Source organism: Falco cherrug, chromosome 7, assembly GCF_023634085.1.
Source record: "Falco cherrug isolate bFalChe1 chromosome 7, bFalChe1.pri, whole genome shotgun sequence".
In the NCBI taxonomy this organism is placed as follows: Eukaryota; Metazoa; Chordata; class Aves; order Falconiformes; family Falconidae; genus Falco; species Falco cherrug.
In genome coordinates this window covers 303,084-318,866 of record NC_073703.1, presented here as the reverse complement: position 1 = coordinate 318,866, position 15,783 = coordinate 303,084, and the positions used below count along the sequence as shown (strand labels likewise).

General features: G+C 52.9%; 2 protein-coding genes across 2 annotated transcripts; one reads left to right on the top strand and one right to left on the bottom strand.

The window, feature by feature from the left end:
• On the top strand, positions 1–9,379 carry LOC102054958 (dual oxidase maturation factor 1). The gene is made up of 8 exons (XM_055717295.1): positions 1–85; positions 1,349–1,454; positions 3,070–3,233; positions 3,379–3,436; positions 5,736–5,870; positions 6,052–6,265; positions 7,440–7,654; positions 8,089–9,379. The coding sequence occupies exons 1-8, from the start codon at positions 59–61 to the stop codon at positions 8,286–8,288; spliced, it is 1,119 nt and encodes a 372-aa protein (XP_055573270.1). The 5' UTR covers positions 1–58; the 3' UTR covers positions 8,289–9,379.
• A 917-nt stretch (positions 9,380–10,296) lies between these two features.
• LOC102046532 (dual oxidase maturation factor 1) lies at positions 10,297–15,385 on the bottom strand. Its single transcript, XM_005437484.2, has 6 exons — positions 15,217–15,385; positions 14,293–14,350; positions 13,190–13,324; positions 12,827–13,040; positions 11,352–11,563; positions 10,297–10,505 (listed from the first exon to the last, which is right to left on the bottom strand). The coding sequence occupies exons 1-6, from the start codon at positions 15,361–15,363 to the stop codon at positions 10,297–10,299; spliced, it is 975 nt and encodes a 324-aa protein (XP_005437541.1). The 5' UTR covers positions 15,364–15,385.
• Positions 15,386–15,783: the final 398 nt, after the last annotated feature.

Below are 15,783 nucleotides of genomic sequence, written 5' to 3'. Positions count from 1 at the left end.
GGCATTTACTCGGGGCTCCGCGCCCGCCGCTGCCTATAAGAACAGCGCGGTGCGGCCGATGCCGCCTGGGTCCCTCCGCAGGCAGGTAGGAAGGGGCTTCCCCCTCCCCTCCCCTCCCCTCCCCCCCCCCCCCCCTCCCCTCCCCCCCCTCCCCCCTCCTCCCCTCCCCCCCCTCCCCCCTCCTCCCCTCCCTCCCTCCCCCCCCTCCCCTCCTCCCCCCCCTCCCCTCCCTCCTCCCCCCCCCTCCCCCCCGCCCCTCCCTCCTCCCCCCCCCGCAGCGCCCCGGGGAGCAGCCCTCCCGGCTTGGGGGGGCCCGGCTAGGGGAGGGTGGGGAGGACAGGAGAGGATAGGATGTATCCCCATGTTGCGTTAACCTGAAGGTTTTTCCTATCCCGATTTGACCCTTTCACAGGGGCTGGAAAATGCAAGAAGTCCGTCGTCACACACACCCCCGCCCCGAATTGCGGGTCTGATCACTCAGTTTCCAGGGGACAGGATTTCTCTTGTTTCAATGGGAAATACCGACCCGCAGCCCTGAGCAACCCCATCCAGGAGCGCTCTTGGCTCTGCGAGGGGGGGTGACTGGGCACTTCCAAAAGGTCCTTTCCAGCTCGATTCATTCCGGGGCAGGAAAATGGGGTCTGCTGTAAGGAGAAACTGCTGGGGTTTGGGCAAGCTTTCTACCTCCTTTGCCTTTCTCCCCTGCCAGTCCAAAATATTTTAAACAAAAGACAAGTTGACCACTTCTAAATTACTGATCCTTCCTTGAAGATGTCTCTAGTCTTTTCCCTCTCCATATACTGTGACAGAGGAAACAACAGGGGCTGTAGTGCCACAGCCTTGCTTCTGCATGGAGGGTGCTTTCCAAGGTGCAACGACTTCAGTTTCTCCTGCCCTGAGCTGCAGGCACCAGTTTTCCACTTCAAAGCTGAAAAAATGCCAAGGAGCTGGTCTTCTGCACAGGGTAATCAAGTGAGAAAGATGGGATGGACAGCGACAGAAAGAGTTGCTTCCCCTGGAAATTCTCTATAAAACTATCCCCAGGCACTGCAAAATGTAAAGGAAATGCAAACGTCCCTTGATACTGTTTGAAAATTAAATTTAGATTTAACAGGGCAACATTTTCCACGTTATGTTCTGGGTCTGCAGTTGTTACATATTGTTGACCTGTATTAAGCTGTGAAGAGCTGCGTTTCAGTGAATACAGACTTGGAAATCGTTCCTTCCCTCAATGTCTCTCATATGAGTTTGGGCAAAGATATAATAAAACTTGAGTTTGAGTGGAATTCAAGCAACCAAGATTTAACTTGACCCAGGTTAAACTGTTCATTTATCTCTTCTTTTACAGCTGCTCATACTGTTTTGTGGGCACACTTGCTGGGCTGGGGATCCCACAGCTGGACTTCAGTCTGACACTGTAGCACTGGGAATCCACCACAGCTGCTTCTTGCCAGGTAATCACAGCAGGAGTGGTGCTCTAGGGCTGCCCTTCTCTAGGTTTGGCTTTCCAGGGAAACAGCCGCAGACAAGACCAGTAAGTACACAAGATAGCTCTGTTAGCCTGGAGCAGAGCATTGGGGCAAGGTCAGGCCTAGGTCAGTTGTAAAAACCCAGGGTCTGTTAAACTGCTGCAATGATCTGGGCTGCTGGACAGATAACTACTCTGAAACCAAACACTGCTTTATGGACTGAAAAGTGACTTCAGCTGTCCAGGTAAACTGTTTTATGATACTTACTGTAATCTCCACCTGATGCTGCTCATTACACTCAGTCTCATAATCGGAAGGCCCTGAGCTCGAGCCTTACACGGGGCACCCTCTGTTACAGCACAACCAAGCTATTAGCTGTAATAAGGCTTTTACTGTCGGTCAGATTCTACTGTCCCCCTGCTGTTTGTCCTTCCTCCAGAGGTCAGACCACCCCACTCCCCCTCCATCCAGCCACCTCTCCCACAGTCCTTGGAGATACTTAACTACTTAGTGAGAACAAGCTACACCTGCACAATATCCATGTCCATCAACCCACTGCCGCTGAGGCAAGCCCACAGCTGCATATTATCAATGTTAATTAACCCACTGGCTTCATTCCTCTACACCCACCCACTTCTAGGGATTTGGAACCCACTTTTTTGTGGCTGAATTGCTCTGGATTGGATCTTACCTAAAAATATGATTAACACTGTTTTCAGAAAATTAAAATAAAATCAACTCCTCCAGGCAGGGACAGAATAAAATTGTCTTTGGTCATGAGTCATATAAGCTCTGGCATTCTCTGACTTTAGACTTCCCAGGGTAGTTACATGCAGAGATGTTATTAAATAGGCAAAATAAAAGAACTAAGCATGTAATCAGTTTTGGTAGAAAAGATCTAACCCAGGAATGGGGGAAGCTCAGTAAGTGCTAGAACTAAAGTGTCAGAGGGGATTCAAAGCTGTTGAAGGGAATTACACGCTTCATTGTCTCATGTAAGTCAGTTTCCTTTAGCCTTGAGATGTGCTCCTGATGTTCGTGTGCCCCTTGGACCCGCATCCCAGCTCTAGGGGTTACTTCTGGCCCCTCTGGACCAAGCGCAGGATCAGTTCTCAGTGGTTCCTTGCCATTTTGGAAGTAGGCTGCATCTGTCAGTGGTGGCTCTGCTCATGGACTTGCTCTAGCCACACGCCACAAAGTGGAAAGCCCCAGCTGCATCTGCTGGAGGGAAAGTGTCAGCTCTGTCTAGGGAGGAGCTGCTCAACAGGTCTCTGTGCTTGGGCTGGTCCTCAGGCTGCAGCAGGACTGCAGCTTGTGGTTCCCTGCGCTGCCACAATTCCTCTGGGCTGGTGGAAGTCCTGCCCCAGGCACCTCCTCTCCTTCACCAAGGGCTTTTGGGTGGTGTGTTTGCTGGGGAGTTTTTCACCCTGCCTGTTCCCTTGCAGCATCATGTTTCCTTGTCCCTCTGGGGAGTTTCAAGGTGACCTCCGGCAGCTGGTTATTCCAGAGCTGAGCTGGAGCTGAGCACCATAGGCTTGAGGGAGCCAGGCAGGACATTCATTGCAGGCAGGGACCCACTGTGACCGCCTCTCTCCCACAGGCTCCTGGAGGTACAGGATGACTGTCTTTGATGGCAGCTACCCCTTCTACCCACAGCAGAGGAAGGCCTTCGTGTTTGACATCAGTGCCATCATAGTGATTGTGGTCTTCCTAACGTTCGCTTGCAGCTTCCTGCTTATCATCCCGGGCATCCGTGGACGGGCGGTGGGTGTGTGACCCCTCTCCCTGGGGATAAGCATCTGCCCTCCCCCCATGCTTTGGATGCTGAGGCACTCCTGGCTGGTTCAGGGTGAGGCAGGACAGCTGGGGCTGTTCCTCCCTGCCTGATGTCCCACCTCTTTCCCCGCAGAGGCTATATTGGATTCTCAGAGTTCTCCTCAGTCTCCTCATAGGAGTGGTGATCATCGGTAAGTGCTGCACAGCCCTCTGAGGGTGGGTCCGGGGTCAGGATTAAACCCTGGGGTAGGGTCCGCTTCTGGGAAATGCGAGCTGGTGATCACAGCTGTGGCCTGGTGGAGGCTGGTTGCAGGGTCTATCCTACCCCAGCTCTGCTCTGCAAAGCAGTCACACAGCCTCTCTGAAGGGCTTTCCCATCCCTGGCACGGGCAATGAGAGCCCCTGGAGGTGCCCGTTGTCATTTCTGAATCAAGAGGGAGCTTTGCTGGCAGTAGCTGCACCAGGTCAGACAGCCCCAGCTCTGGTGGGCTGCACAGCCCTGTGTTCCTCTGACCATGTATGTGAGCCGGCACAGGCAGGACACAGGAACAACCCAAAACCACAGATGAAATGTGAAGAGTAAGTTTATTTTTGTTATCTCATGAACCGGGGGATCCCCAAAGCGGCACCTGGGCAGAGGCACACAAGTGGGGACACAGGCACGGCTGAGCTCAGTCCATGCTAGAGCATCGCTGAACCTGCTGTTTTCCTGCCTCAGGGATTCACGAAGGCACAGTTTACCACCGTGCTTGGATCTTTCCCATAGCAGGGCAGGAATCTCAAGCATGCTTGATTGGGTGCCTCTGAGTCTATCACAGGGCTATGTTATTTAACCACAGACATTCTACTTGTCACAGGTAGAACACAAGTTAGCACAAGGCTAAACAATTAGCTGCAGTGACCTGAATGTGTTTACAATCATCCTTGCCAATCTTCCATTATTTTCTCACATCTGCAAGCCCTCCCAAGATGCCCGCTGCTGAGGGAGCATGGCTGAACAGTTCAAAGTGTGGCCAGGCACATTTGGAGAAGGAGAGGAGCCTTGTGGTGATGTGGAGAGAGCAGGTCAAAACAAAACACAGACAGGGCAGAGGCTGGGACCAGGGGGTAAAGACCTTCCAAGGAGCAAGGCAGGAGGAAATGGAGGGGATTTGATTTAGCAGAAGCCAGGGAATCTTCTGTAATAAATAGGACTGGTGGTGGGAACTAGGCTGTGGGATTTCCAACTCTGACAGGGCAACAGGATGTGTAAGAGAAAGGTGTACTGAGGGGACAGAAGATGCCAGATGGGGAGAGAAACCAGCCCTGACCCTAAATCAAGAAAACTCTCCTGCTGTGAAGGACAGAGCAGATTACAAGACTGCTTGAAGAGGGATGATGAAGCACAACCTAAATGACGCAACCCCAATAGAACTAGATAGCCAGGCTGTGACCAGCTGTGGGGATCTGCTGGCCAACACATGGGCCAGTCCAGCATGCAGTGGCCACCCTCCACCTGGTGCTGGGAGATGCCACCAGAGCCACCTGGGAACATGGCATCAGGCTGGAGGTGGCAGAGGGGTGGAGGTCAGGGCTTGCTCCACAGCCTTAACCAGCTCAGCCCTGGAGAGCCGTCCAGCGCCACACTCATTACAAGGATGCAGCCAGGTGCTGCCTGGGCACACAGGAGGAATTAGTTGTTTCAAAACCAGCATCAGGGTTTCCGTCTGGTGGCAGCAGGGCACATTCAACCCTGCAGCTAGAAAACATTCCTGCAGAGCTGCTACTGGATCAGTGCCTTCACAATTTGTTTCAGCAGCTGAACTTATTTTGGGGCAGGTTTTCTTGTTCAGCCTGAGATTAAATAATCACCTTCACTTTCAGATCATTTCAATACTGGAAAATTAAGACCACCACAAAGCAACAGTGTTTCAGAAAAGAGTACTTTGTTCCAAAAAAAATTATATACCAGAGATGCTTCAAATTTTTCTTTCCTCCCCCCCCAGCTGAAATGGCTGTCGGAGCTGTGATAGCACTAGCCACCCCTCTCCACCACCTCCATATGACAGTGATCTTCACTAATCACTAAAAGTGTGATCTAGGGAGCTTAATATTTGGAATAAAACTCACTCCTGTTCCCGAGGTCGATGAAGAGGCTTAGTTTTGAGCCCTGTCCCCAAGGACTGTGGTGCTCGCCGTGGTGGGGAGCTTGTGAGGAAGTTCTGGAGAGGATGTTCAAGGAGGAATCAGGTCATGGGGCTCATCCCTGGGGATCCTAGCTCCACTGCTCCTGGATTAAGGGAGTGGATGCGCAGTGAAGGGAGGACATGAGCTCCACCAGCGTGTGGGAGCTGGTTGAGGCACATCCTGGTGGCTGAGTCAGCTCTCCTGCCCTCCTTACCCTCCCTTGCAGTGCCACGGTGTGAATGCTGCTGTTCATGGTCCCAGCCTTGAGCACAGCAAAGCCTGAGACCAGTCCCTCTTTAATCCCAGCTTTACTTTTCCTGGCAGTTGTCCAGTTCACAGGGGACTGGGAGACCGGCTGGGTAACAGCAAACACCTCCTACAAGTCCTTCAGCCATGCCCTGGTGAACGTGGATGTTGGGCTGCACATTGGCCTGGTGGGGGTGAATATCACACTCATGGGTGAGTCTGATGTCCCCTCTAGAGCAGCCATGGCCCCAGGAGGTCTCCAAGTGCTCTGTGGGTGGCCATGGTCTGTGTGGGTGTTCCTGGGACCCTGCTGTCCCTGGGGTGCCTCTGCACCTGGCTGGCAGCACACAGGCTGCCGGGACACAGTGGGACCTCAGTCTTCTCCCTCCGGCAGGAAACCCGGTGAATCAGGTCAGTGAGACCATCAGCTACAATGAGCACTTTGCTTGGAGCTTTGATGCAGACTATGACCACAGCTACAGCAAAGGGCTGGAGAGGGGGCTGCCCAGCCCCATCCTCTACGTGGCAGAGAAGTTCACCACACAAAGCCCCTGCAACATGCACAGGCAGTACCGCATCTCCAGCCACTATGCATCAGCCACTCTCTGGTGAGTCTTTCTCTGCTTGTGCAGGCAGGGGAGATGCAAGGATGTGGGAAGGGCTCTGCTGCCCTGTCCCTAGTACTCCAAGATGAATGGTGATTGCGTGCTGCCAGGAGGAAAGTTCTGTGCATGGAGGGGCCTCTGCAAGGTTTGAGGTCAAACCGGTGGCCATGTAGGCACTTTGGGGTGAGCAGATAGGAGGTTCTGGTTCTCTCTGCTGGTCAGCTCCACCAGGGCTGGGCACAGGAGAGAGGAACGTGGTGCAGATCCTTGCCATAGTGTCATGATGATGGCAGGGGTCCACCCCCATGGAGTCAGAGCTGCTGTCCTCAATGGCCCAGAGACACCCATGGGTGTGTGCAGAACTCTCTCATCCCTATCTGGGAGGATATTTAGTGTCTGGGAGTGGGACCAGCTGAGGGAAAGCTGATGATGTTGTTATTACGGGGTCATATGGCTTGGTGGTGGACTTGGCAGTGCTAGGTTAATGGCTGGACTTGATTAGGTCTTTTCCAACCTGAATGATTCTATGATTCTTTAGTAGGATCTGCTGAGCAGCAACACGTTGCTGCTCACTTGAGCTGAGGGAGAGCTGGTCCCCAGCTGTCAGGAGATGGTCCCCTCTACCATGGGTTGTGGAGAGCAAAGACCATTGCAGTGCTGTTCCCCCTGCTCTGGGTTTGACAGCAGGGATGCAGGAACTAGGAAAGGGGCTTGGCAATGCCATGGAGTGAGAACTCCTGGCCCGTGGCTGAAGCATTCCCCCTGTCACCCAGCTCAGCCAAGTCCAGAGCTGCTGCCAATGACTTATGCCTGCTTTTCCAGTTATCCCAGTCCTGTGCCGCTCTCTGGGTTCTGCACTGCCCCACACATGGAAGGGCAGGGAGCTGAGATTGTCTAGATACACTGAGTGGGCTTTCATGGCCTCCTTGAGGCTGGTTCAGTCTGTGGGCTGAGCAATGGGAAGAGGAAATCTGGGCTTCTGCCTTCTGGATGTAGAGCGTGAACATTGCACATCTGCTTGCTCAGCCTGCAAAGCTAGGGATCACTCCAGCCTGCCCACAGAGCTGCTTGGCCTTGTGTGAGCCCATGTTCTTCCTCCCACATGGAAATCCTCACATAGAGCATCCTAGTCTGTGACACTTGCACAACTCATCTGTGGGTCTTCTCTTGCCTCCAGGGTGGCCTTTTGCACTTGGCTCATCTCAAATATGCTCTTTGCCATGCCCGTTCTAGTCTACGGAGGCTACATGCTCCTGGCCACAGCAGCCTTCATGATCTTTTCCTTGCTCTCGTTCTCCACTGCGAGGAATTCCCTGATGTGCCCGATCCAGTTTGGGACTGCAACCCTGCACATAGGCTATGGGGGATCTTTCTGGATCACGCTAGCAACTGGTAAGGGCACCAAGCTGCACCAGGACACGCCACCTTGTCCCTCTGGGTGTGCAAGAGTCCCAGTGCTTTCCCCTCAGAAATGGAGGTGAGAGAGCTTGGGGAGTGCAGCCCACCATAGCCCCAGCCTGTGCCTTGGCAAAGCAGATCCTGGCAGAGATGTGGAAAGGGCTGGCAGAAGAGGGGACACCATCCTCATCTCAGGGGTGATGAAGGGTTTTTTAGTCCCTGAGGTACAATAATGCAAGGAGAGATGGGGATCACTTGCCTGGGTTTTAAGATGCTCGGCACAGCAGCTGAAGCCACCTCATACATTATTAGAAGGCCATCTTCCATAAAAGAAGGTCTTGTCCCCTGGCAGGAGGCCATCAGAGGAGGTGGGTGGGAAGTGTGCTGGTGTTTACAGGAACGCTCTCAGAGAGCACTTTGTCTTCCAGGCTTGCTCTGTTTTGTGGCTGGGATCACTGTTGTCACAGTGCACTACTTCAACTTGGACCTGCTGAAAAATTTCTTTGAGCTCCATGAGGACAAATCAGAGGAGTACCAGGAAATGATTGAAGTGTATGTCAATCCTCATTTTGTGAGCAAAGGTTTGCCTCCATCTCAGCCCTCAAAACTCAACCCAAACAGTGTCTAGAAAGAAGTTACTCCCACTCCTTCCCTGAAGGTGGATCTGAAAGGGCAGAGCACAAACCCTTCTTGATGTCCCCAGAGAACCATTTCCCTATCCAACTGCCTTTGAAGAGTGCACAAGTCCATGTTGGGATGGGTACTTGCTGAGGAGTACCTTTGCAGGCTGTGTCTCCCTGACCATGCTCTCTGGAAAAGCGCAGGCTTTGCCGGGAGCTGGCAGGCTGCAACCACAGCAGCTCACAGCTCCAGCAACCTGAGCTGCACAGTCACCTGGGGATCTCTGCCACAGAGATGCCCTTCCTGCTCCATGCCCTGGCACAGCTTGCCACCCTGAGCCTCTGATGGCCAGTTCTCATGACAGAAACTGAGCTCACCTGTGAGATGTCCTATGGGGAGCACCTGCAACTCCAAAAGCCAGTGACTAAACCCGCTCATTTCTTTCCCAAGCACTGATGTTTAGTGTAGACCTTTAGGTGCACCTAGGAAAGCCAGGCACAGACCCAGGCTCAATCAGGCTAGGTGCTGCATGAGCTAGAGCAAAAAGACTGCACCAGCAATAAAGACTGACTAAACATGCAATGACATTTGCCGTGGGGGATGTGATGTGACTATTTTCACTTTCAGACTTGGGCTTTACTAGATAAGACTTCTACCCTGGATGGGCCAAAGAGATGCCACAAGAAAGGAAGCAGAGGGAAGAATGAAGTTACCCCCATCCAGCCAGAGCATGCTTGGGCGAGCTGAGCTCACCATGAAATGCAAGCCCTAGGCCAGCCTTTTGACCCAGCCAAGGTGAGAAATGAAGTACATTGAGTTGTGTTATTACAAACAAAACGTGGGCTCTGGCACCAAACCCACTGGCCTGATGAAGTCTCTACAGCCTGGCACAAGGAGATTGCCATACCTGAATGCTGGAGACCTGGGCAGCTTCAGTCCAATTAATTGTAAAGGACATAATTGCTGTATTTTGACTCTTCTTTCCAAGGCAAGACCCTCGCTATTAAGTTACTTCTTTCACATTATATTTATGTTGCACTAGTGTGATTTGTTATGCACAAGAATTATTATTTTCAATAAAACTTCACTAAAAACCTGTTCCTTTGAAACACTTTGGGCACTTTTGGGGGCTGGTTTCTTAAGAGGGGGCTGTGGGGCATAGCTGCAGGTGACTACTTGTGAGCCCCCAGCAACAGCACCTTTCCCATGGCAAGTTGCCCTGGCAGAGGTGGCCCCGAGGAAGGACAAGGCTCGCTGGCATATTTCAAGGTGAGCCATTGAGAAACCCTTGTCACTGGGAGCAGCACACTATAAGGATGTAGGACAGCTTCAGAAGGACTTTAACTAGTAGAGCAGCAGGACAAAAGCCATAAGATTAAACAAACAAAACTCCCTCAAAAAAAGGAAGATCCTTTCTTGAGTCTTGCATCCAGACATGCCAGGTCTGGAGGCATCACGGGAAGATGCTACAACCAACAACAAGTTATCAGGGCTGGTGTGGGACAGATCCCATGCCCCAAAAGCACAGGAGGCTGGGTTTTTACCATTCTTTCTGCCACCACATCTGGCAGTCTGCAGCCTCATCTCCTGCTTTTAGGCATGATTCCTCCCTCCAACAGTATTCTCACCAGAAGAAAAGCTTTGGCCTGTTCCATCAGACATACAGGGGCACAAACCTCAATAAACAAAACATAAAAAGAATTGATTGGTTTGAAGCACAGACACCAAATCTCTGCATGCCTTGCCCACTTCCTAGCAAGCACAGGACCGCCAGGATTTCTGCAGTGGACCCTGCATGGGGCCAACTGAGCAGTGGCAATGACATGATAGGGGACACAGAGACCCCTTCACACATTGTGTCTCATGCAGAAAAGGGGGTCAGGCCAGCAGGGGCTGGCTGTGTCATGGGGGCTGCCTGCAAGGAGGTCTGCAGGTGGAAGATTTCTTCCCTTGCCGTTCACAGCGTGAATTCGGGAGGGGTGGCCTCAGGCTTTGCCCTGCCTGCACCCAGTGCCTTACAGCTGGGTGGCTGTCACCTCACAAAGCTCACCCAGGGGGACCATCAGCATGTCCTGCGCAGAGGAACTGGGCTCAGCTGGCAGGTAGGACTTGTCCCACACCTCCTCTTCTTCTCCCTTGCCCAGGTTAAAAACAAGCTTCAGCTTCTCTGGCTGCACAGAGTTCAGGATGATGATGGCCAGCCCCAGCAGCAGACACAGTAGCCCTGCAACGCACAGCACGGGGAGACACATTAGCTCCTCTGCCCCGCTGTGTCACAGCCCCATTGAGATCCAGATCTGGTGCTGGAGGCCAACTGCTCATGGCACCACCTGGGAGGTCAAAGGAAGGTGTTATTTCCCTCTCCATATCTGCACTCTGGCATCAGTTTGGGCTCCCCCAGTACAAAAGAGAAGTCAATGAACTGGGGCAGATGGCCAAGAGAATTGGGGTTGGAGCCCACAATGTACAGGGAAAGGCTGGAGGAGCTGGGCTTGTTTAGCCTGAAAAATAGGAGTATTCAGGGGGCACCTAATTGTGGTCTTCTGCTACTGAGTAAGAGCCAGTCTCTTCTCAGAGGTGCACAGTTGTAACATGGGAAATTCCAATTTGATAAAAGGAAATAATTGCTGTCCATGAGTGGGACAGCTGTGCGGAAGGTCCTGAAAGGCAGAGGGGATCTCTAGCCATGGGGCCATCCACCACCAGACTAAAGCAAGGTGTCTGTGGCTTTGAGGTTAGCCTTGCTTTGAGCAAGGGCTGGGAGAGAGACCCCCAAGCGTCCTTCCAGAGCACATCTTTCCCCAACTCTGCAATTCTTGACTTTCATGGAACTCCTCTGGACACACATCCCCCCAGATAACTTTGGCTGTTTGGATCTCCTGGCTGATCAGCTCTTTTTTCCCCCCAGTGCCAATGATGCTATCCTAAATTAATGTACATTGTTTAAAAAAATAAATATCATTTTCTGTGATAAGCCATAGAGACAGAAGGGATGAGGCCCTGTTGGGGCATCACTGAGCATCATCAGTGTGGGGATGGAGGCTGGTGTTTGCCCCAGGAGCAAACTCACCTGTTGCTAATGTCAGCCAAAAGGATCCACCATAGTCTGTTTTCAAGGAAGCTGGGCCAAACTGGATGGGGCACTTTGGGGTGCTCCTTGCAGTGAAGAAGAGCAGCGAGAAGAGCATCAGCACAGCAGTGAGCAGGAGCAGGTATCCACCATAGAGCAGGATGGGCATGGAGAACAACAGGATGGAAATGAGCCATGTGCAAAAGGCCAGCCTGCAAAGGACCGAGCAAAGCATCATGCTTGGAGCTTCTTCTCAAGGTCACCTCTCCACGTCCCAGTGGAGGGGTACAGCCCTGGGCAACCTGCTTTAGCTGGCCTTACTTGAGCAGGTGGGCTGGACAGGCTGATCTAAGGAGGTCCCTCCCATCGCAAATGATTCTGTAACTGCCTGAATGGTGGAGCTGTGGGACAAATCCCACAGCGGTGGAAAGGGACCTCCATGCCAGGGGACATTCAGTGTTGAACTTCATGAAGCCCCAGGCACCTTGATATGGCTTTGACATCAGCCTTGCTCTGGGCAGGGGCCTAGAGTAGAAACCTCTGGAGGTCCTGCAAATGAACTCTGTCTGACTCTTGTAGTCCTCCACAACTGGCTGCCCCCAGGCAGTTCCCACCTGTTCAAAGGGAGAATGACAACAAAGGAGACCTCTGGAGAACTGCATAACCAGCCATGCCCACATCTGACTCAGCAGCTTCAGTGAGCCCAGCTGCCTGCCCTGCCCTGTGTGCGGGGTTGGCTTTAGCTCACTGGGGAGGCAGGCCACACAAACTTTTCTGATTCCAAGAACAATAATGAAAAATAAGTTTACATCAATATCCCTGCCTTAAAATACTCCTTCTCAATAGTAGAAAAGTTTGGACAAGGCTAGTTATTTTTCCCAAAAATAAAAAATGGACATGTGGGCAGGGACCTGGAGCCTACATCCACAGGCAGAATTGCAAGACTCACTCTTGCCTGCACTGCGTTTCCAACGGCCTGAGACACGTGGGGATGCTCTGAGACTCCACCATCATAACATGCACAAGGCCTCTCAGCTTTACACGACAAGACAGACTCTGAGCACCTTCTTGACGGTCCCTCTTGCTCCCCACCAGCAGGTCTCATGCTCTCTTGGGCATGCAACAGGAACCCCCCCAGGTGGTCTTATCGGGGCTCTGCATCTTGCTTGGGAGAGGACTTTGCACCAGAAGCCCCACACAGCTGCATCTGCTTTTCTTTAAATGAAGAATCATTTTTCACCAACTGCAATTTTGCAGATCAGGGCAGAGGACACTGAAAAGGACTCAGGGGAGATGGGCAGGCTGGGAAGCATCAACATCCCTGGTTCTGCAGAAGGGCAGGTGCCAGAGACCAGCCAAGGCTTTGGCACAGTCTTAGAATGAAGAGGTGGCTCCACCAAGCTCCCTCTGCTCTATCTGGTTCTTTCCATCTCCCTGCTGAGTAGAGATAGGGCTGACCTTTTGCTCTAACTTACCACAACATGAGGGATGCGTAGTGGCCAGAGGTGTGGTATGGCCTGTGCATGTTGCAGGGGCTTTGCGTGGTGAACTTCTCTGCCACGTAGAGGATGGGGCTGGGCAGCCCCCTCTCCAGCCCTTTGCTGTAGCTGTGGTCATAGTCTGTGTCAAAGCTCCAGGCAAAGTGCTCATTGTAGCTGATGGTCTCATTGACCTGATTCACTGGGTTTCCTGCCAAATGATGAAGATTAAGGACCTTTCTCAGCCTTGGAGGCAGCTCCAATACTTCCTGATGTGGGGACACGAGGGCCCACAGCCCCAGTACTCAGGTGTACAGCTGCCAAACTCATACACCATCTCCTGTTGTGATATGCACTCACCCACCAGTGTGATATTCACCCCCGCCAGGCCAATGTGCAGCCCAACATCCACATTCACCAGGGCATGGCTGAAGGACTTGTAGGAGGTGTTCGCTGTCACCCAGCCAGTCTCCCAGTCCCTGGTGAACTGTATGGCTGTGAAGACTTCAAAGGTTAGTCATAGCCTGGCAGCAAGACATTTAGAGCTGAAAGCACCTGCCACAATAGTTACTGTGGCCTGAGCACCATCTACCCTCTCCCAACAGCAAGGCCTGGGTTGTGAGCCCCAAGGAGCAGAAGCCTTGCATGCCTTTCCCCAACACAAACCATGACAGCCCTGTGGCATACAAAGACACAGACCCCAAGTGAGATCACTTACTGCATACATAAGTGCTGGTTATATACAATCACTTATCCACCCACATTCTGCCCCAGAATGTGCCTACAAGCAGCAAAGTACCTTTGTAGCCAGTTCAAACCCCACCAAACCACTTACCCCCTCCATACCCCTCTAAGAAGGTCTCTTCTTCCCCAATACTTAAGCTTGTGGGAGGCCTTGGGCACACCCCTCATTGCAGGCAGGTGTGCATGGAACTGATGTGCAGGTGAGCTCAGAGAGCCACGTTTAGTGTTGGTTGTTTCCTCACTACATTTTAAGGTACAATTACTCTGCAGCCTGGCACCCAGACAATGAACAAAGCCCCTTCTCAGAAAGGGCCCTTACACAGCCCCACTCAGGTTGTTTTCTTCCCAGACCCATCCCAGTCCCTAGCCCTAGAGACAATGGGGCTGATGTGTGGGCACTGTCCGGGCACTGGTCCCCATCTAAGCATCTGCCAATTTGTCTGAGTCTCCTAGGAGTTGGCAGTGGGCTTTCGGCGACTGCCCTGGAGGTAGTCTGCACATACAACCACCAGTCTTCAAAGAGGAGACAGATGGGTGCTTGCATCTCCCACCACTTGCTGGAGTCTGGTCCCAGACAGATAGGTGTTTGTCTTCCCCATAAATCCATCCTGTGGGCTGGACTTGATGCTCACTGCTCTGTTCACCCTCACCTGTCTTGCTCCTCCATTCCCTGTGTTTTGGGCATCCTTGAGCTTCCCCCCCAGGACCCCGGTACTCACTGATGATCACGGCTCCCACAAAGAGGCCCATCACTACCCGCAGGAACCAGAAGAGCCGCTGCAAGGGGTTAGCAGAGGCAGGGAACAGGTCTTAGTCAGATTTTGACAGTGGGGACCTCAGCAGCAAGCATGTCATTTAGAAATGCCAGCTGGTGAGAAACGGGCCTGTCCTTCCCCCAGGGAGTCACGCCATGGGTCTGGGGGTGGGTGGCACAGGGGGAACATGTGTCTGGGGCATCCCTGCAGTGGAGTGGGATACAGAGCAGGGAAATCTGGGCACCCCAAGAAGATTAGAACAGCCCATTTGGAAAAGCTGTGGCATCCCCTTTCTGGGAAGGAGGATGGAGACACTCCTTTAATAGTCCTGAGCTGGGATTTCCACATTTGTTCAAACCTCACGTGTTTGGACTTGGACATGTTGGCAGCTGGCCACAGCTGGAGACAAAAGCAGCCAGGGGTTCACAGTGTGTCCCCTGGGGGGGAGACGCCTCTTGGCCAGCCCCTCTGCAAAGCCAAGCACGCAACAGACATGAGAGTGGTGGGATGGCAGCAGGGTTTGTTGGCCACACAAGCCCCATGAGCCATGCTGGGGCATGCACAGTGCACACTTCCTTCTGCTACTGGGGTTTCAGGGAAGGTGGAGCGAGGTCTTTGAGCCTCGCCCTGTTTTTCCACTCCTGTGAAATGACTTGGGCTTGCTTACAGAGAAACTGAGCCAAGCTCAAATCTGGGCATCTTGTAAATTTGGGATGGTGGATTTTGGTGTCTCCAGCACAGGGGTACACGCTGGTTGGGCTCTCAGAGCCCTGGCCAGGAACCTGTGGGCATGCTTGCTCCACAGTCTTTGAGGCTGGGAAAGAGGAGGCACATGGGATGCACAGGGCAGGGACCAGAAGGCTGAGCTCCCCCTGCCCCTCCACTTACCTCTCTGCCCCGGATCCCCGGCAGGATGATGATGAAAGTGGCCAACGTGGAGAGGAAGATGGAGATGATGACAGCCTGGGTGGTGTCGAAGGGGAAGCACGCATTGGTGCCAGGGTAGAAGGGGAAGGAGCCATTCCACAGTGTCATCCTGCTGTCTGGGAGGGCTGGAGATCAGCACCCAGAGAGACATCGGGGAGAAAATGACCTCCAGAATTCCACCCCATCCAGCCTTCTCCACAGAGCCACCTCCTGCCCATTTGCCAGCATGCTGCTTGTCCCAGGCATGGCTGTGTGTGCATCCCCAGTGCCCATGTACACTGCAGGCCTGCAGTGGGGTGTATGCTCAGGCATCTCCCATGGGAACCTTCCATCTCCCCCGGGTACATCCCAAAGCAAAGCAGGTTTGGAGTCACGGAGGCATCTGCTGCAATGCTCAGATTGTCCCCAAGATGGGACAGCATGACATACAGACATCGCTGGGCCTCTCATTCCCCTCTTCTGCCTGTTTTCAACCCCTGGTCTCTTGCATGTGGTCCCACCCTCCCCAGTTCAGCTCTTGATCCAACA

Excerpts from the sequence above, each read along its gene's own strand:
- LOC102054958 (XM_055717295.1), top strand. The coding sequence starts at position 59 with ATGCCGCCTGGGTCCCTCCGCAGGCAG. Across the intron at positions 86-1,348 it reads CTGGGTCCCTCCGCAGGCAG|CTGCTCATACTGTTTTGTGG; the intron begins GTAGGAAGGGGC and ends CTTCTTTTACAG. Across the intron at positions 7,655-8,088 it reads CTGGATCACGCTAGCAACTG|GCTTGCTCTGTTTTGTGGCT; the intron begins GTAAGGGCACCA and ends TTTGTCTTCCAG.
- LOC102046532 (XM_005437484.2), bottom strand. The coding sequence starts at position 15,363 with ATGACACTGTGGAATGGCTCCTTCCCCTTCTACCCTGGCACCAATGCG. Across the intron at positions 13,041-13,189 it reads GGTGAATATCACACTGGTGG|GAAACCCAGTGAATCAGGTC; the intron begins GTGAGTGCATAT and ends ATCATTTGGCAG. Across the intron at positions 10,506-11,351 it reads TTGGCTGACATTAGCAACAG|GGCTACTGTGTCTGCTGCTG; the intron begins GTGAGTTTGCTC and ends TGTGCGTTGCAG.